At 45.3% G+C, this 21,559-nt stretch overlaps 1 protein-coding gene across 1 annotated transcript; it reads right to left on the bottom strand.

Annotated features, from left to right (window-relative positions):
- Positions 1 to 1,690: 1,690 nt before the first annotated feature.
- LOC119320708 (probable proteasome inhibitor) lies at positions 1,691 to 10,557 on the bottom strand. Its single transcript, XM_037594679.1, has 9 exons — positions 10,395 to 10,557; positions 5,048 to 5,231; positions 3,874 to 4,056; positions 3,521 to 3,538; positions 2,560 to 2,637; positions 2,443 to 2,471; positions 2,300 to 2,357; positions 2,143 to 2,220; positions 1,691 to 1,763 (listed from the first exon to the last, which is right to left on the bottom strand). Exons 1-9 carry the CDS (start codon positions 10,555 to 10,557, stop codon positions 1,691 to 1,693), a joined length of 864 nt encoding a protein of 287 aa, XP_037450576.1.
- Between the last annotated feature and the right edge of the window lie 11,002 nt (positions 10,558 to 21,559).

The raw sequence follows: 21,559 nt of genomic DNA, 5'->3' as shown, positions 1-21,559 counted from the left end.
CATCGGTGTTGTAAACCGCAGCGGGCTTCCTACAACCATGGTGACGCGATGCTGCAAGCAGTGGTGGGACGGTGTTGCTGCTGTGAAGAGGGACCAGGGGTGCTGCCATGGGCGGTCGGCACTGCTACCAAGCAGGAGGAGTATTTAACCAAAAGCTAGCACATTTCATGAAAATGTGCCTAGAAACTACCACTTTACAAATTTGTGCCAAAAACTATCACTTTTTTACTAATCCGTGGCAAATAACTACCACTTTCAGAAAATGACCGGTTTAGAAGATTTAAAAACGTTTATGAAAAGTGGGGCCCACCCGTCAGGGCTGACGTGGCGGGAAAGTCAATACAGTTTATTTTGACTGTTAAGTTGACCGTTATAACAGGTGGGCCCCACACGTTAGTATCTATCTTCTTCTTCTTTCTCCTCCTATATTCTCTTGCCCATTTCAACGAACACCTCGTCTTCGTGGCCCACGGCGAGCACTGGTGTCGTCCATGTCGCCCACCTAGAGGCTGCCGGGTCGAGGATGATGGAGGCAGCGCTGGAGCAGGCGTAAGATGGTGGCCGCGAGGGTGCTCGCGCAGCCGTCGAGCTGCGCGCAGGTCGCGAGCACGTGCTGGTTGCGCTGGCCGGTCGTCGTCGCGTACGGGAGCGCGGGAGGGCGGGCTGGCCGCAGTTGCGGTCGCATGCGGGATGGCATCCGAGCTCGCCGACGTAGCTGTCGCGTGCAGAAGTGCGGGCGGGCTGCCACAGCCGTCCCATTGGTGCTTGCGCAGCCGTCGAGCCGCGCGCATGCCGCGAGCACGCGCTGGCCGCGAGCACGCGCTGGTCGCCGAGCCGCATGCTCGCGCTGGCCGGTCGCCAAGCCATGCGTACATGCTCGCGCTGGTCGCGCAGCCGCATGCATGCGTGCTCGCGCTGGCTGGTCGGCAAGCCATGCATACTTGCTCGTTGGTGCTAGCAAGCTAGCGCTGGGTGGCCGCATGCGGCCGAGCAGCGTGCGTCCTCGAAGTGCCCGATCTGGGCATCGCCACCGCGTGCTGCCGCCGGGTGTGCGGGTCGCGGCTGCATGCTGGCCACCAGGCGTGCTCACCGTCATCTCATGCGCTTGTTGACTTGCCACGTCAGCCCTGATGAGTGGGCCCCACTTGTCATAAACATGTTTAAATCTTCTAAACTGGTCATTTTCCGAAAGTGATAGTTTTTGGCATAAATTTGTAAAGTGGTAGCTGGACACATTTTCATGAAATGTGGTAGTTTTTGGTTAAATACTCAAACAGGAGTCTTGCGCCGGCAATGATGACGCTACGAGAGCGAGGGCTACGAAGACATTGCAGAAATCTTTGTGGTGACACTGCACATGGAGAAACTAGGATCAAATTTTGAGCCTACTAGGCGGCGACAAGACTGACATTGCAGCAATAGTTTAGCTATAAGATAAGAACCACATGGGGGTACAAACTACGAAGACAGCTCCACATACAATTGTACAGTCGAATATGACAAAGCATGGTTTGGAAGGGGAATACAGCCATACGATAGTTTACATTCATGTTCTCAAGCACAAGCAGAGTCTTTAAAACACAATTTGTGATACATAACAGATTGGTGCCGCAAAGCGTTCACGATCGAGCACAGCAGAAACAAAGCAGAGTCATTCAGCACAGGGTGCAGGTGGTCATGAAGCCGAGTCTCAGAAGAAGTCTGGGCCTTGCTGGAAGAACTCAAGGTCTGGGTGAGTGCTTCCACCTGAAGGACTTGAATGCCTCGAATGCCTGCGTCAACAGAACACCAGGAGGCTAGCATCAGCTGTTCATCAGAGTTTCAGCCAGTGACGACCCCTAAACCCCAGGAGGATGCAACTAGGAATAAGCATAGTTGTTTCGATTATATGTTAGTGAACTGTGTTCAATGACTTCCATGACGCAAGAATATATAGAGATTTGTATTGTCCTAGATGTTGCATTGGATGTGAGTTAGTAATCCGCGCGAAAAAAATGAACTATAAGAACGGTTTGTTTCTTACTTGAGACAACAAACCTTTCTAAAGCGGTAGTGTCAGGCACAATAACAGCCCATCTTGAGCCTTACCGGTTGCCAAGCATAAAGTGGGTCTATAGAAAATGTTAAGAAAAGCTAACTTACCTCACAAAGCGAGATGGTTCAAATCCTGGAACATCGGGCGGGCCAATTGGATCGTAGCGACCACCGGGCGGAACACTCCTATTATGAAATATTTGATTCCGTTTATGACAGAACATATACTGCAATGGAATATTTAGTAAAGGAAAAATGAACATACCCAAGGTCACCAAAAGGAGTAGAAGGATTTGTAGGAAAGAAGCGTGGATCATTTGGACCTGTAGTAATCAAATAGGTTCCATGTTAGACAGTACAGAGGAGCAAATGTAAAGAGATTCCACAGATACTCAGTTAACATATTACCAACGTGCATACTACCACCTGTCCCACCACTGCAAAACATAAGACACAATGGTTTATTATGTGCGGAAGAACTGATCTGTCGATGCTTTTACATGTATATTATGGCTGGAGACAGACCTGTGAGGGTAGAAGCCAACACCAGGAACAGGGAAGGTGTCATCATGACCAACCGGAACTATTGGAGGATAAATCAGCCTGTACCACAATAAATAAACGGAAATATTAGCCCCGTTATCAATATCCTATAACCAATTCACTGGTAGCCTATTTATCCTACAAAGAGTGCTAGAGAGTGCAAATTTTGGTAAAACCAAAATTAAGTTGACATGAACCGGCCCCTTCACTAGTTTGTGCACTTGTAAAGAAAATTCTTAGGAAATTCAGAGTACTATAAAGTGTCAGTTCAGGCACATGTACCAAATTTCAAATAAATAAATAATCATATGCGTGATGTAGCAAAAGGACAGGACAGAGTATAAGTATAGAGCAAAAGGATGTTCTTATATATATATGCGTACCAAATTAGATGGCAATAGAATATGCGTAAGGACATGCATGCCCATGAAAAGTGAACAAGGCCAGTTGATATCAGGACCGAAGGTATGTTCCAAGACATTCAGCTTGTCATTGAAGGCGGTGTAGGCATGAATGAAGTAGAAGAAAACTAGAAAAGACTCACTAGTGGCTAAGCCTTAGAGATTTCTGATCAGATTGGACAGGACTCAATAAAATATAAACAAAGTACAAAAGGATGAATAAAGAAGTGCCACACAACAGAAGAATGGGAAATACAAATGGTTGTACCTTGTATTCGGCTTTTCCCACAGAAAATTTTCAGAACTGGAAGTAGAAGTGACAACAAAGTACAAAAAAGGTTAATAAAGAAGTGCCACAGAAAAGAAGAAAGGGAAATACAAATGGTTGTATTTGTACCCGGCAGGTTCAATCATCCTTGTAAACTGGTTTTCCCACAGAACATATTCAGAACTGGAAGAAGTTCCAACAAAGTACAAAAAAGGTGAATAAAAGGAATGCCACACAAAAGAAGAACGGGAAATACAAATGGTGGTATGCTTACCCGGCTGGTTCAGTTATCCTTTACTTGGGTTTTCGAACGTAACATTTCCAGAACTGCAAGGAAATACAAAGGAATGCCACGTGCTAGAGAATTATTAAAAAATGGAGTCGGCTACAACAGAAAAGCTTTGGAAGTTAAACTTTAGGCAAAGGAGGAAAATCATCAGAATATTACCATAAAATCCCAAATTCCACAAATAATGATATTAATTCATTTCTACCAAGTAAAAGTGCAACATGGAAGTAATTACAGAGGGCAATATAGTAGATTGTTTGTTTGCGATGAGATAACCAGAAACTTAGTCTGTTTTTTAGTGTCAAAGATGGAGATGGGACATGCCACAAGTTTAAAACCCAGCATAGAAATACCTGTTTATTGACGAACTGCTCTCAACATTAGGATTCTGGGCGGCAGCAGCATCATTACCATTCAATTCAGCCAATAAGCTTAAGTTCAGGATATTAATGAAGTCCGTAAAATTCTTGTACAAATCTTTATAATTCCTGGTCTGTTCTTCAGAGAAGAAATCCTTCACACTGTATACAAGGAACCAGGGTCAAAAACTCGAAACTATAAACTGGAATATCCACACTATTCAACATAAGGCCAGTCAACAGAGCAAGTACCCAAAATATTTTACATAATGATAAACTAAACATGACAAAATTGTCCTCTTGGCTGCACTAAGTCTTGCTTAAGAAATAAATCAGAAATAGATTTCGTATTATTTATTGCCCCTTGTATCATACTGGATATCCATATCCATATCTTGTGCAGAAAATCATACTCAATCGAACGAAATACATTTCTATACTAAGATATTTGTAGCAACCCAAATCATCACATACAGGACTAGAGCAAGCACACTAACAGGTTGGCAGAATTCATAAACAGGCTCTATAAGTCTAGCTCATCGTTACTAGTTACACAATTTATACTGTTCCGCTTATAGCGACATCGTTTCTATAATGTTAGTTAGTACAAGTGAAGGGACTTAACAAAAAGAATGTGCATACAACAAAGCACAAAAAACCATCACAGTAGCTCAACCATTGAAATAGTCTTTACGTATATAAAATGTCTCCACACATAAAAAAGGACATGGAATGTGTAGCAAAGCTGCAGTATTGGTTATATACATCATATGCCCAAAGAAACAGGTCTTGAGTTCAAATAGCATGGCTTACAATTCATGTTATTATGTTACCAAATATTTTAGTCAGCCGAGGTGGCAATGATGGTGATAGAGTAAACCGACCATCAACATGCAAACTGAAATATGTATAGTTGCAAAGCAAATTTCTAATTTAGCCCCACTTGTTAGTAACCAAATAGTGGGAAGGTGAAAAGATCATCGCTACCGACTGAAATATTTTTGGAATCAAGATTACCACATAATGTACATGTCTTAGATCACAGAACGTATTTCCGTGTGAAGCGAGTAACGTGTGTTCTAGTAACAATAATAAGAAAAGCACATGGAATCTAAGAATGATATAAAACAATAATAACAAGACTGGAACATACTTTATGTGGACATTGCAGGGTTTCTTGTGTTGTGCCTCAAGGTCCCGCGCATTAATAGCAAGCAAGTCAGCAATCCCAAGACATTCCATTAAGATGCACTTCTTCTTGCCCTCCTCCTTGGAGTACAAAAAGGCATAGCAGTTGTACATACTGTTCCAACCCTCAAATCCTACCTCCACCTCGTCTAGAATCAAGCAAAATAAAAACATTAAATATATAATTAAAGGCTGGTAATTACAATGCAATTCAGGACTCTGCAGAGTCACTTTCCTCTTTCATCTCACAAGAAAATATAACTTAATTAATTCCCATTGAGTGAACCAACTAGACAGACTTTAAACTCCCATAAGACATTTACAGTTTATCATATTCCAGCTAGAAAGACCGGTACATTAGTTCCACAATGCAAGCAGGAAAAGAAAGCCACGGGTTCCATTCGCTTAATGACCGGATGTTCTGTCCCTCACTATTGGTATCAACTATTTAGCGTAAAGCTAAGTTTTAAAATTTAGATTTCAATGCCCCGCCTATTAAGATAAGTTTGACCCTGAAAATAATTCCAATTTTATCTCTTCTATAAAAAGGGTAAGGTCTGCCTTACGTTGTCTTTTTCCAACTCCCCTCACCTCACCACGTAAGCTCTGTCCCCATACCATCTCAATTTTATTGAATTTTTCCCACCGGTTCCTTGAAAACCAATCAAACTGCCCCACTTCTTATTTTTAGCAAATAAAATCATGTTTCATTGGTAAGTCAATAATGTTATGTGGGTCAGTCCATCAAACATGGTGTCTTATCCCTTAATTAGTGTCCTAGTTAATTAAGCAAATTTGTTAGCAAAGAGTCAAGTCAGTTTAGAGACCGTATTAGAATTTTAACAGATGTACTGGATTGTTGGTCAAGTACTCTTTTCTATACTTTACAAAAGGGCCGAACCCTCTAAATAAAGCTGAGAAGAATATTGCCGTTTTCTTTTATGTACTTCTCAGTAATTAAGGTGGGTTATGTATGTAGTAGAACATCCCAATTTGGTATCAGGTCCATCTATGATGGCGGGCAAAGAATTCAAGATCGAGGCTTTGGAGCAGATGAACCTCATCATGAGGTAATTGGAGGCCTTCACATGCCAATGAGGGAAGCAAGAAATGCTCCTTGCGGGGCAAGTGCAGTGCTAGACGGCGCTCAAGCAACGGCAGTCGGCCCTGCCACCCACCAGATTTAGCGGCCGTGGCTGCCGCCCAAGACTACACCTTTGTGTCCCAGGCCCTCCTCCCCATCAACGATGCACACCTGGTGGGGTAATCGCCAAAGCCGCCACAACCCGACCTCTACCCGCTGGCTAGATTACCCTCTCCCCACCCCCTCGCTTTCATCCCTACGTGCCTTCCCAACACATCCATGTACCGACTCTTGCCATCCACCACTAGACTCCATCCCCCTTTCACCATCTCGAGCCATCTCCTTACTCGCCACAGCTGCCCCTTAACACCAATCAGGGCTAGCCACTAGCTACCTTGCACACGGACCTCATAGCTCAAATCCCACCCCAAATCCCTCCCTGATTTTCCACCCACCTACCCGAAGATTTATGAGAAGCAGCAGCTACAAATCACAACCACCTTCACGCCTCCTCCTGCCAACCTATTTCATATGCCGTTATGGCCGTGCCCCCCTCCAAACCCATCTACTGAACCACCCCGCCCATCACCTCCCTTCTGACCTTGCCTAACCATCCCCAATGGTGAAGGCAATTATTTGGTTATGTTTGACGCGGTCTATACATAAACGCTGCTGCTTGCTGTACATATATGTACATATTGCACTAGTCAATATTTAGGTCTAAAGCTACCTTTTATTGGGCCTTGTCAATGCACGTACCCGAGTCTACCATAGTATTAGCGATATGGCCGAACTTGCGACTAAAACTACTCTTGTACTCATACTGAAAACATGATCATGCGTGACAGCAGCGGTAGGGCCCAGCAGGAGGTGGAGACCAACGGCCGTCAATCGGTGAGGCGGCGACCCGCTGCGTATGGGCCGTCGACCGGTGACAACAACTCACTAAAATATCTAGTGAGATATTTTGAGTGCTAGTACTTATTTTTAGATTGTAGTCGTATTTTTTTGCACAAGTAGTATATATCTAGTATTCTAGTGATCTCGCTCTTACATAGTTGTATTTATATATGTTTCTCCTTCACAAACTCTGCCACACCTAAAAATTACTCCTGCCACCACCACTGACCATCACCTTGACTCAGAATCCTGTTCTGTCATTGCCACGCTTCCACAAGCCCGACTTCCCAACATATATATGATGGCGCAGTCGATCCCCTTGCTTGTCTCAATATGTGCAAGTAGTTTTTTCATGGATAGCGCACATAATGAGGCCACAAGGTTTGGACTATAGCCTGCCACCTCACCAATGAGGTTCGGTTGTGCTACTTACAGCTTGAGCTAGACTTTGGCATGCCAACATGGGAGCAGTTCAAGGAGGCCTACCACGCTTAGTTGGGCCATCACTTCCTGCAAATCCCTTCAGCAAGGTGCCGTTCTTGCAGACTACACCAGCAGGTTGCTAGTGGTCAAGTGCCAAACAATGATCCATTAACATGACCCCAACAACGGTTTTGGTACATGGTCTTCGTATTGACGTTGAGCTTCAACGGCCATCAGACCTCCACACTGCCATATCCTTTAACAAGGCCTATGAGAAGCAGCATTTCCCTCCAACAACATCACCACACCAGCCTTTTGGCCTTACGGGGCCATGTACCCCTCTGATCTTCCTGCGGTCAATGCAGTTACATTAATTACCTTCTTCTCCAACACCACCACTAGCACATGTTCTTCCATTGAACACTACAGAACCAACCCCACCACAACAGGTTCGGCGCCCAACTCCAGCTGAGTTTGCAGAATATCTTAGTCAAGGCCTTTGCCTCAACTGCGACAGATCTATGATCGGGATCACCAGTGGATGCGACTCTTCTTCATCGATGCTGCTGACTACGAAAAAGATAGTTCCACAACTGATAGCACCCAAGGCCCCTAGATCATATATGCTGGTTTTCGAGGAAGGGAGATATGTTATGTGGGCTAACTCATCATATGTGATGTTTTGTTCCTTAATTAGAGTGCTAGTTGATTAAGAAACTTTGTTAGGAAAGGCTCTAGTTAATTTAGATATTGTAGAGTTTGAATTGATTTATCAGCTTCTTGGTCATGTATTTGAATAGATCCATCGGCTTCTTGGTCATGTCTTGTCTACGATATAAAGGGGCTGAGTGGCTGACCCATCTCAATAAAGTAGTAGATCCTTGCAAATAAGTATTGATTCAATTGGAAGGTAAAGTTTGCAGTCAAATAAACAATAAAGTAGCAGGTAAATCACGGCCTTTACAATACAAAACACGTGAGTAATACGAACCTTCTCTCTTATGTCCAAAAAAACATAATTTTTGGAATGATGGATTCTCGAATGCACAACGACAAAAGTAGAAATTATATACTAAAGTAACAATGCCTTTTTTAATTTCACGAGAATCCGAAGAACATGAATTTGCAATGATGTTATTTTGCAACGGTTTGAGAGAGTGAATACGCATACAATATGCAAAAGGCAATTTGCAAGAGGTTTAGACTCTTGTTCAATAGAAAGGTGGCGTTCCTGCCTGTTGCTAGGAAAAAAGTCCTTGCCAAAAATCAAATGAAAATAAATGTGTAACAGAAGTGCTGCAAAAATTCCTTCAAAGATATTTCAATCCAATCAAAGAAGACTTCAACATTGAAATGTACCTTGGTATATAACCTTAAAACCAATCGCTTCATCATTGTTTCAATTAATAATTTCTAACAGAAGGAAGTGGTTGGATTTGTGAATACAATGGAAAGCATGTGCAAGCATCAGGAAATGTATTTTTTTCAAGGTTTATGTTTTAATTGATGCACGGTTCAAATTGAGTTGTTCAGTTACATGCATGTGTTAGGATTATTTTGTGTAACCAAGTTTGTTTAAGGTTCAAAGTACTTGATATTAGCCTTTGGTAAGTTATGCGGGCCAAGCACTACAACATACTGATCTACTATGTTGAAAATATTCTGCCATGTTTAGCGAGCACAAAGCAAGGCAGCAAGCAAACCGTCGAATAATTAAAGAGACGCCCACATGATGAGGTGACTAGAATTTGCTGGCTGTTTCTTGAGGTTGGCAAGGCTCGTGATGCCATTTGTTTTTATTTCTTCACTTGGCAAGTAATGTGCGGCATGAATATCAGGAAGGCTGAGTGAATTAATTAATCCAGGGACTTTGGCCATACGATTCGGTGGCTATTGTGATTTATGTAGGGTAGAGATAAACAAAGGTTGTAAATTCAAAGGTGGATATTGAGATCCTAGCTTTAAATAGCTGGCTATGTGATTCTATGTTTGGCGCTAAATTGACGTTATAGCGCGCTAAATGATGCCAAATTGTATGCGATGCATTTTGGCGCGAGGCCCCTGCAAACACTATAGCACCAAGATAACACGCTATTTAATACTATGATTGACATGTTATATCTTTAGGCGGGAAAACAGAAGGTAGTACTTATGTAGTAGTACATAACATTGCAACGATCAAGTAGTAGTACTTATGTAGTTCCGTAGTGATCCAAGTCTGAAGCCAGAGGTTCAATACAGAACTTACGAAATTTAGCATAGTGACATAGAGTACACTATTCTCGCAAAAAAGAAGAAGAAAACATACAGTACCCTATTAAGTTCAGTCACACAGGCAAATTTAAATTATCAATTCGGGAACAGGAATTTCACTCTCCACTGCATGGATTGAACTGCTAATTTTAGATCAGAAGTTCAGAACATATAAACATAAACTCCAGCTCGAAAAGGATTCAGAATTCTAAAATGGCATACAATATTACTCCCTCCGTCCTAATATAGGTGTCTTTGATTACAACTTCTTCTTTTTTTTTTGGATGGAAGGAGTACTAGCTACCAGAGAAGATCAAACCATAGATGATAAATCTAGGAAAGGGACTGATTCACTGAATTAAGTTGACAATTAAGCCTTCAAACTGTTTGACTCAGGGACACATTTCCCAAATCAACCACGCCTGAAATAGAAGAAGCTGCTACTCATTTACACCTAAATATAGCCGAACCATCGATCTACATCTATCTGCTCGGGAACTCAACAGGAGAATCATCATCAGATATGCAACACGAGCCCTAAACATGGGTCCGTCAAATCCTAACTAGCAGGCTACTCTACGCTCACACTAGAAAACACACATATACGTACATAACATAACCCCTAGGGCTAAGGGCGTAAGGCGGAACGCACCTGAGGGCAGGCGATCCTCGAGCGCGGCAGGACCGGCGGCGCAGAGGGAGTATCCGTCGGCGAGGAACGCGGCGTTTGCAGCGAACGCGATGCCGTCGTGGGCACCGCGGAAGACGGGGCGCGCGGCCCTCAGGACCGCCATCGCGGCCTCGGCGGTCACCATCCTGAGTTCCTGACGGTGTGGGCGTCGGTCGGCGGTCACTGCGCTCGGTCGTGGAGGCGGTGATCTCGCGGCGTTCTGGAGAAGTACCTGTTTTATTGACGAACTGCTCTCAACGTCAGGCTACCTGGGCAGCAACAGACGGCGTCCAGATTAGAAATTCCATATTACCAGGCGTGGATCTGGAGGTGAGCAACGGAGGGAGCGAGGGCGGGTCGGGCGTGCGGGCGCGGCGAGCAGAGCGGAGGCAGTGATGCCGGGCAGACGTCGGGGAAGGGCAGGAGACTGCGGCGGTGATGGGAGGGAGTCCTGGGGATACGCGGCGGAGCAACGGCGCGGCGTGGGACGGTGCGGCGGTGGAGTGGCGGCGCCCTAGAAAAGGAAGGGGACGAGGGAGCAGATGAGAGGCTGGGTCGGGGGGGAATGAAAAAGGCTAACAAGTACTCCCTCCATTCCAATATCTAGTGCGCATAGTTTTTAGCCCATATACCAATGAGTGTGCTGGCATCAAATTTTGGACGAGAAAGCCCCCACTCCATCTCTATCCCAGCCCAGGTCCAAGTAGTAGTACTAGTTCGTACTCCACCCACCATCAGCGTTGCCGATGCTAGCTAGACTCCGGTGGTGCCGTCGTCAGGCGTCTCCTCCTCCAGCGCTGCCGTTCGTTAGGCGGCTCCTCCTCCAGCGCTGCCGTTCGTTAGGCGGCTCCTTCTTTTGGCTCTTCCCCATCTTCTTCCTCCTCTCCTCCACCTCCCCCTCCTTCATCCTTCAACCAGTGTCGCCGTCGCCAGCCATACACGCATGCGGTGGCCGCCGAGAAACCGGACACGGGCGCGTTGCTTCAGCTGCTAGTCGAATCTTGCCGCCGCCCATCGATTCTCGCTGCTGCCAGACACGGTGCGCAGCTGCACGTGTTGAACGGGCTGGTGGCCGTGATTCGCCCCCCGTCGGTGGAGAACATGCTCTGCCCCGTTGATGCTCGCGTGCGCGTGCTCACACTGGAGCTCCTGTGGCTGGTGAACCTGCTCTGTGCCACTGAGCTTCACGTGTTGGAGCTCGCCCTCCGTGCGGCGTACTACGGCCGCGGCGCTGGAGCTCCCGCTTGCCGATTTGTGCAGCACCTCGTCCGTCCACCTCGGCCCTCTTGCCTAGAAGCAACTCGATCTACTGTGTTGTCGCAATGGAGGTAGGGATCAGCAACAGAGGTGGCAGATCGGTGGCGAGGCAGGTGGGAAAAGCCGCGAGACGAAGGGATAAGGAAGAGAGAGAGGCGAGCGAAGCGGTGGGCTGGGGGCGCTGGCTGTTTGGTTTGGTGGGAGGGTAGTTTCGTCCAAAACCGCTTGGGGAGGGAGATACGCACTACATTGCGGAATATCTCTAAAAAGCTTATACGCACTATATTTAGGAATGGAGGGAGTAGTACTAGTAACTGAGATCTGTCCCATCTGAGTATGGCTTGCCCGAACGCAGATTAGTGACTTTGCGAAAGGAAGTCGTCGCTGCAGTTTCAGTCAAAGCGAAGTCTTCAGTTTCAGTTCACAGCGCGTCCATCGTCACCTTGAATGCTTGCACGTTCGTTCCTATGGCACTAAGTTTTTTTTTTTTAGTTTCTTTTGCAAGAAGGCCTAAGCCAGATATATTATGTAACACGCGTCTTCACAAACTCACCCGTGCAGGAAATAAAATTATATTTGAATTATTATTGGGGGAGCCAAAGTCTTCTTCCTCCCGCATCCACCAGTGGGGCACCGTGAGCATAGCTCGATACCGCCTCGATTGAGCAAACATTTTTGTACCCAGGAGCTTGTAGAAGCAACGGCTGGAAAGTCGTTGATGTAGACCAGGAGATGCCGGCGGCCACGATTTGTGAAGCAAATCGCCAGCCCACAGAAGAAAACACCAAGAAGACACTGTTAGAATAATCGTCAAGTTCTTTTTTTTGTTTGCCGAATACCAGAACACGGGATCACAACAAAAGGTGTGTTCTTCGAGCTTGCCTCTCGGTGAACAACAGGACACAGGAGGCACTATCGAGCCCCATGCAAAATGCACTCGGCAGACATGAAAGAACTCGACTTATGCGTAGTGTGCCGAGAACCTATTCAAATGCACCCGGCAAATACGAGCCATGTGGCATGGCTGTCTACAGCTGATGGCCCGTGACGGTGGGAACCCTTTGCTGAGAACCTACTCAAAGCTACCCAGCTTATGCCCAATACGCCGAGAAACTAGTCAGAGGCACCTGACAAATAGGAGCCACGTGGTATGGCCGTTTGTAGCTGACCCATGACGGTGGGCGACCTGTGTCGAGACCCCGATGAATGGTAGTCGGCAAACTATGCGGTACTTAAACCACCAAACCCTAGGCGTCGCTCCGAAACAATTCTATGGATCAAGGCAGGCGGTGGCTCGTATCCTTTAACGAAGGTTGTGTGGAAATGGAACCTTCTCCCACAAGGGATCTAGTTTTGTAGCAGGGCCCGTTCCTCCGATGGTCTCAAAACTTTCTCTGCGCTCATACGAGTCCATCGAAAGGCACGTGCTAGGACCTAGCCTTTTCCACGGGCGCCACTCAAATTCCGTGCATTTCCTGCATTTCCAAGGGTTTATGCCGGAAAATTAAGAACGGAGCAGCGGGCACATGAAATCATGGATGGAAAGGGCCAGGAGTCCCTGCCCACGGTCTTCGGCCCACGCCTAGGCCCTACACACAATCGGGAGCGTGGGTTTAACAAGGGGGGGGGTATGGGGAGGCCGTCGACATGCTGTTTGCTGCCGTTCAAATCCCCAGAAATTCACGGGAGCCTGGAAATTGACGGGACCTGGCGCGACATCTTCACACGGCCCCTGGAGGTTGTGGTGAAAATCAGATACCGTTTCGAATATGCCTACACACAAATAGGAGCCATGTGGCATGGCCGTTTGTAGCTGACCCATGACGGTGGGCGACCTGTGCCGAGACCCCGATGAATGGTAGTCGGCGAACTATGCGGTACTTAAACCACCAAGCCCTAGGCGTCGCTCCGAAACAATTCTATCGATCAGGGCAGGCGGTGGCTCATACCCTTTAACGAAGGTTGTGTGGAAACAAGACCTTCTCCCACAAAGGATCTAGCTTTGTGGCAGGGATGCATCAGGTTTGTGAAGGGGGGTTTGGGGCCCGTTCCTCCGATGGTCTCAAAACTTTCTTTGCGCTCATACGAGTCCATTGAAAGACACGTGCCAAGACCTAGCCTTTTCCGGGGGCCGCCAGTCATATTTCGTGCATTTCCTGCATTTCGAAGGGTTTATGCCAGAAAATTAAGAACGAAGCAATGACACATGAAATCATGGACGGAAAGGGCTAGGAGTCCCTGCCCACGGTCTTTGGTCCATGCCTAGGCCCTACACACACAATCGAGAGGGTGGGCTTAGCGAGGGGGGGGGGGCACGGGAAGGCCGTCGACGTGCAGTTTGCTGCCATTTAAATCCCCGGAAATTCACGGGAGCCCGGAAATTGACGGGACCTGGCGCGACATCTTCACACAGCCCGTGGAGGCTGTGGTAAAAATCAGATACCGTTTCGAATATGCCTTCATGGAGGTTGTGTGGAAATGTGACCTTCTCCCACAAGAGATCTAGCTTTGTAGCGGGGATGCGTTCGGTTTATGAAAGGGGTGTGGGCATGTTCCTCTATTGGCCTCCAAACATTTTCTGCATTCTTACGGGCCCGCTGAAAAACATGTGGCAGGTCCAGGGTTTTTTCGGGGCCGCCAGCTACTTTCCATGAATTTCCCGCATTTCCAGGGGTTTATGCGAAAATTCAAGAATGGGGCGGCGGCCACATAAAATGTTAGACGGGAAGGGATGGAAGTACCTGCCAGTTGTCTTCGGTCTATTTCCAGGCCTTGCGCAGACAACTGAGAGGGTGGGCGGGAGTGAGGGGAGCGGTGGCCGGCAGCATGTGGTTTGCTGCCGTTTAAATCCCCGAAAATGCATGAGAGCTATGCTAAGCTCCGTTGGGATTTCCCCGAAGAGGAGGGGATGATGCAGTACAGTAGAGATAAGTATTTCCCTCAGTTATGAAACCAAGATTATCAATCCAGTAAAAAACCAAGCAACACTATGTAAACAACACATGCACACAAACAACAAATACTTGCAACGTAACGCGTAGAGGGGTTGTCAATCTCTCAACGGTCAAGAGAAAGATTAAATTGTATAGGTTTTGATAAATAGATCTAACAAACATACAAAATAAAATAAATAAAAGAAAATTGCAGCAAGGTATTTTTGGTTTTAATATATGATACAAAATAGAACAGGGTGGGGGGGCATAGTTTACACTAGATTCTTCTCTCGAGAAAATAGCAACGGTGGGTAAACAAATTACTGTTGGGCAATTGATAGAAAAGCAAGTAATTATGACGATATCCAAGGAAATGATCATATATAGATGCATCACTTCCAAGTTTAGTAGACCAACTCCTACCTGCATCTACTACTATTACTTCACACATCGACCGCTATCCAACATGCATGTGGTGTATTAAGTTCATGAGAAAACGGAGTAAAGCATTAAGAAAGATGACATGATGTAGACAGGATAAACTCACCTATGATATAAATCCCATCTCGTTACCCTTAATAGCAACGATACATGCGTGGCATGTCTCTTTCTGTCAGTGAGATTGAGCACCGCAAGATCGAACCCTTTACAAATCACCTCTTCCCATGGCAAGATAAATCAATCTAGTTGACCAAAACAAACCAATAATCCGGAGAAGAAATACGAGGCTATAACAATCATGCATAAAAGAGTTCAGAGAAAACTCAAATAATATTCATGGATAGATCTGATCATAAACTCACAATTCATCGGATCCCAACAAACACACCACAAAAAAGAGTTACATCAAATAGTGCTAGAATTTTTGTCTATTTGGGCCTAGCCCAATAGCAGTTTCAGAAATTCCTAATAAATCCAAGAGGCCCACGCAGCTCATTCATGCAAGGCAAGAGGTGGAACCAAAGTTTAGTCCCACATTGCTAGTTAGAGGGAGTTGGACCTCTTTATAAGGGAGTCTCTTTCCCCACTTGTATGAGCATGAGAACAAGAGGGACATCCACACGCGCTCCTCCACAACCGCCCGCCTCGTCACGACGCGCCGCGGGTTGCGGGAATGAGCCGATGTCTAATTTTTGGCACGCACTACGGGTATACGAAAGGTCACACGGAAGCTGAAAAGTTTTTGCGGTAGTGGAGTTTGAATGCGAATGGTGCAACCCTTCAGCTGCTGGTTGTTTGCTTCATCTTCATCTCTTCGTTTCACCTTCCGTCGCTGCCCTCTCGCCTCCTTCTCTTGCGCCTATAAAAGGGAGGTCGCACCTCTCAGAGAGAGGCACCAGAACTCATTCTTCCTCTTGCCACCGGTTCCTGAACACTGTGCTGCTGCTACGATCTTCCTCATCCCGGCTTGTGGCGTGCACCGCAGGTCAGGACAGTAGGTCTTCGAAACCGCACCTTTTGAGTCCTGTACGGGAGAAGGGTGATAAGGTTTTTGGGGAGCGCTCTGCGCGACTACTGACTTCTTCATCACGGACGCCCCGGACTCCGACGACTGCTTCCCCGACGACGACTACTTCCCCGACAGCGACAACCTCCTCGACGACATGGAGGACACCGACCCCAAGACCAGTGCCTCTGCTCCGGCTGCTGTCCCGTACGTGTTCTTGTTTTTCCTGTTAGAGGTCCTGCCACAGTTCCTTGTTCTAGTGTTTGCCCTAGACATGTTAGGATCAACCTCATATATGCATCTTGATCTACTGTCTGCTCTAGAGATGATCGGTTCTAGCTCATATATGCAGATATTATTTACCTTCTCTTTGTCGAATCGCATGGCTTGTTTTATCACTGCTATACTAGTCATGCTTTGTCTAGTATTTCTGTTAGTAAAATCATACGGTAAATTACTCATATTTCCAACAATCCAAAAACCTTATTATAGGCAATTTACCCCTAGTGGTTTTGCTTCTTCCATGAGACCTCCTATGTTTGAGGGTATCCACTATAAGAGGTGGCGCGTGAGAGCAGCCTTATGATTTCAAACCATGAGTTGCTATGATGCCACGCTTGGCAAACCTGAAGGAGAGCAAGATGCCCAACAGGCACAAGCTTTTCAGAAAATGGATACCTTGTTTAAGGCTGCTCTCTTGAGTGGTCTTGGTGAGAACATAGTTTATGCTTATGCGTCAATTAATTATGGAAAAGATATGTGGGACGCACTCGAGGCCAAGTTTGGGGTCTCGGATGCTGGCACTTGATAACCCACAAGTATAGGAGATCGCAACAGCTTTCCAGGATAGAGTATTCAACCCAAATTTATTGATTCGACACAAGGGTAGCCAAAGAATATTCTTGAGTATTAGCAGCTGAGTTGTCAATTCTATCACACCTGGATAACTTAGTATCTACAGCAAAGTGTTTAGTAGCAAAAGTGGTATGATAATAAAGGTAACGGTAGCAAAAGTAATGATAAATGTTTTTGGGTTTTTGTAGTAGTTGTAACAGTAGCAACGGAAAAGTAAATAAGCAAAGAACAATATATTAAAAGCTCGTAGGCAATGGATCAGTGATGGATAATTATGCCGGATGTGATTCCTCATGCAATAGTTATAACATAGGGTGATATAGAACTAGCACCAATTCATCAATGTAATGTAGGCATGTATTCCATAAATAGTCATACGTGCTTATGGAAAAGAACTTGTATGACGTCTTTTGTCCTACCCTCCCATTGCAGCGGGGTCCTTACGGAAACTAAGGGATATTAAGGCCTCCTTTTAATAGAGAACCGGAACAAAGCATTAGCACATAGTGAATACACAAACTCCTCAAACTACGGTCATCACTGAGAAGTGTCCCGATTATTGTCACTTCGGGGTTGTCGGATCATAACACATAATAGGTGACTATAGACTTGCAAGATAGGATCAAGAACACACATATATTCATGAAAACATAATAGGTTCAGATCTGAAATCATGGCACTCTGGCCCTAGTGACAAGCATTAAGCATAGCAAAGTCATAGCAACATCAATCTCAGAACATAGTGGATACTAGGGATCAAACCCTAACAAAACTAACTTGATTACATGGTAAATCTCATCCAACCCATCACCGTCCAGCAAGTCTACGATGGAATTACTCTCGCACGGCGGTGAGCATCATGAAATTGGTGATGGAGGATGGTTGATGATGACGACGGCGACGAATCCCCCTCTCCGGAGCCCTGAACGGACTCCAGATCAGCCCTCCCGAGAGAGATTAGGGCTTGGCGGCGGCTCCGTGTCGTAAAACGCGATGAAACTTTTTCTCTCTGAATTTTTTCTCCCCAAGACGGAATATATGAAGTTGGAGTTGAGGTCGGAGGAGGTCCAGGGGGCCCACGAGATAGGAAGTCGCGCGCTAGGGGGAGGCGCCCCCCTGTCTCGTGGACAGGCTGTGGGCCCCCTGGCATTAATTCTTTCACGAAAAATTCTTATTAATTCCAAAAAGTGCCTCCGTGTATTTCCAGGATATTCCGAGAACTTTTCTTTTCTACACATAAAACAACATCATGGTAGTTCTGCTGAAAACATCGTCAGTCCGGGTTAGTTTCATTCAAATCATGCAAGTTAGAGTCCAAAACAAGGGCAAAAGTGTTTGGAAAAGTAGATACGTTGGAGACGTATCAACTCCCCCAAGCTTAAACCTTTGCTTGTCCTCAAGCAATTTAGTTGATAAACTGTAAGTGATAAAGAAAAACTTTTACAAACTCTGTTTGCTCTTGTTGTTGTAACATGAAAAGCCAGCATTCAAGTTTCAGCAAATATTATGAACTAACCATACTCACAATAACACATAGGTCTCACAATTACTCATATCAATAGCATAATCAGCTAGCAAGCCATAATAATAAAACTCGGATGACAACACTTTCTCAAAATAATCATAAGATGATATAACAAAATGGTATCTCGCTAGCCCTTTCCGAGAATGCAAAACATAAATGCAGAGCACCTTTAAAGATCAAGGACTGACTAAACATTGTAATTCATGGTAAAAGAGATCCAGTCATGTCATACCCAATATAAACCAATAATAATGAATGCAAACGACAGTGTGCTCTCCAGCGGGTGCTTTTAATAAGAAGGATGATGACTCAACATAAAAGTAAGTAGATAGACCCTTCACAGAGGGAAGCAGGGATTTGTAGAGGTGCTAGAGCTCGATTTTAAAATAGAGATTGAATAACATTTTGAGCGCCATACTTTTGCTGTCAACGCCACAACTATGAGATGGCTGTATCTTCCATACTACTTGCATTATAGGCAGTTCCCAAACAGAATGGTAAAGGTTTATACTCCCCCAACCACCAACAAGCATCAATCCATGGCTTTCTCGAAACAACGAGTGCCTCCAACATACAACAGCCCTGGGGGAGTTTTGTTTAATTATTTTGATTTGCTTTGATCTTTTGAATCATGGGACTAGGCATCCCGATTACCGGCCCTTTCTCGTGAATGAGGAGCGGAGTCCACTCCTCGTGAGAATAACCCACCTAGCATGGAAGATATAGGCAGCCCTAGTTGTAACATGAGTTGCTCATACAAATTTGGCACATACAAATTTACTTGGAACGGCAGGTAAATACCGCATATAGGAAGGTATAGTGGACTCATATGGAACAACTTTGGGGTTTAAGGAGTTTGGATGCACAAGCAGTATTCCCGCTTAGTACAGGTGAAGGCTAGCAAAAGACTGGGAAGTGACCAACTGAGAGAGTGACAACAGTCGTAGACATGCATTAAAATTAATTTACACCGAGTACAAGCACGAGTAGGATATAATCCACCATGAACATAAATATCGTGAAGGCTATGTTGATCTGATTCAACTACATGCGTGAACATGTGCCAAGTTGAGTCACCCAATTCATTCAAAGGAGGATACCATCCCACCATACCACATCATAATCATTCTAATAGCATGTTGGCACGCAAGGTAAACCATTATAACTCATAGATAATCAAGCATGGCACAAGCAACTATAATCTCTAAATGTCATTGCAAATATGTTTACTTCATAATAGCTGACTCAGGAACGATGAACTCATCATATTTACAAAAACAAGAGAGGTCGAATTCATACCAGCTTTTCTCATCCCAATAAGTCAATCATATATCATCATTATTGCCTTTCACTTGCACGACAGAACGATGTGTATAAGAGTGCACGTGCATTGGACTAAGCTGGAATCTGCAAGCATTCAACTCAAGAGAGAAGACAAGTAACATGGGCTCTAAATTAAATAAACAATCATGCATATAAGAGACACTAAGCATTTTCAACATAGTCTTCTCGACCCCCAAAGGAAAGAAAAGAAAATAAAACTATTTACACGGGAAAGCTCCCAACAAGTAAAAGAAGAATAAGAAATCTTTTTGGGTTTTTATTTTAATTCCTACTACAAGCAAGGAAATTAAACTAACTAATTTTTATGGGTTTTCTTAAGATTTATCAAACACACAAGAAGAAAAACTAGAAAAAAGAAATTTAAACTAGCATGGATAATACAATGAAAAAGTATGAGCACCGACGACTAGTGTGTGAACATGAATGTAAAGTCGGTGAGAAATACGTACTCCCCCAAGCTTAGGCTTTTGGCCTAAGTTGGTCTAATACCAAGGACCGCCTGGCTGATATCCATAAGTGAAACTGGGGTAGTACTGAGATGCAGAGGCGACCGCCTCCTGAGCAGCAACGTGTTGGCGAGCTGCCTCCATTCCCCTCTCATATTCAGTTGCTTCTTCCCTGGTGACAACATATCTTCCTTTTGCCTGATAATCAAAAAGGTAGGGAGCGGGAAGAGTAACAGGATGACGTTGCGTCTGTCATAGGTTAGTCGATAATGGAGGAATTGTTCATTCCTCTCAAGAAAATGATAATCAAACATAGCTTCTTTATCTAAATAAACAAGAGGTACAATCATATCCCCCTCTCGTGGCGCTATATTAAGAAAATTAGCCACACGTGTTGCATAAATTCCTCCAAAGAAATCACCCCTTCTACTATTATTCTGCAACCTACGTGCAACTATTGCCCCCAAGTTATAACCTTTCACTACTAGGGAATAGCCTATACACAGAATCTTACCAGCAGCGCTCCTCAAAATACAATGCTACTACTATTTAGCAGCAGCGCGTGAAAGCAAAATGCGTTGCTGAAAGGAAAATAGCAGTAGCGCGTCCACACCAAACCGCGCTACTACTCTATTTGCCATGACCTCGCAACCCAGCTCGTTATAGTAGTAGCGCCCTATACTGAACCGCGCTACTGCTATAGAAGTTAGCAGCAGCACATTTCTAAGAAAATCACTACTGCTAAGATCAGCCCACAAGTTTAGTCCCACCTCGCTCCGCGAACAGGGTGTTTACCATCTTAAATATGTTACTTCTAAAACTATCACAACCAGTTGGTCTTCACTGAACTCTATGTGTAGAATTTGTGACCGCAATATGAGTCCTCTCCGGTTCCTACCGGAAAGGACTCATACTGACAATCCAGATTGTACATAAAAAGATCATTGATGGCCAATGTATTTTTGCATTGACGTATTTTTGTATACTTACACTTAGCAGTAGCGCTTTATCTGCAAGGCGCTACTGGTAGTCCAACTTAGCAGTAGCGCGTAATAGTGCACAACGCTACTGCTATTCAGATTAGCTGTAGCACATTTTGGCAAACGCGCTACAACTATCCCTACCTTATCCCCACGCGCACGACCGGCCCTCTCTCTCACTCACACTCTCACTCTCGCCCGCGCGCCGTTAACCATCGTCGTGGGTCGCCGCCGCCGCCGCCTTCGTCCGTCCGCCGCCTAGGTACTCCCCTCCTTCCGTCCCTCCTCCCTCCTCCTCGCACATCCTCCCTCCGCCTGCGGCCGCCCCTCCCTCCTCCGCCACCGCCCTCCTCCCTCCGC

Source organism: Triticum dicoccoides, chromosome 6B, assembly GCF_002162155.2.
Source record: "Triticum dicoccoides isolate Atlit2015 ecotype Zavitan chromosome 6B, WEW_v2.0, whole genome shotgun sequence".
In the NCBI taxonomy this organism is placed as follows: Eukaryota; Viridiplantae; Streptophyta; class Magnoliopsida; order Poales; family Poaceae; genus Triticum; species Triticum dicoccoides.
This window is presented reverse-complemented; position numbering and strand designations above follow the sequence as displayed.

Excerpts from the sequence above, each read along its gene's own strand:
- LOC119320708 (XM_037594679.1), bottom strand. The coding sequence starts at position 10,557 with ATGGTGACCGCCGAGGCCGCGATGGCGGTCCTGAGGGCCGCGCGCCCC. Across the intron at positions 5,232-10,394 it reads CGAGGATCGCCTGCCCTCAG|ACGAGGTGGAGGTAGGATTT; the intron begins GTGCGTTCCGCC and ends GCTTGATTCTAG. Across the intron at positions 4,057-5,047 it reads CCCTGCAATGTCCACATAAA|TGTGAAGGATTTCTTCTCTG; the intron begins GTATGTTCCAGT and ends CCTTGTATACAG.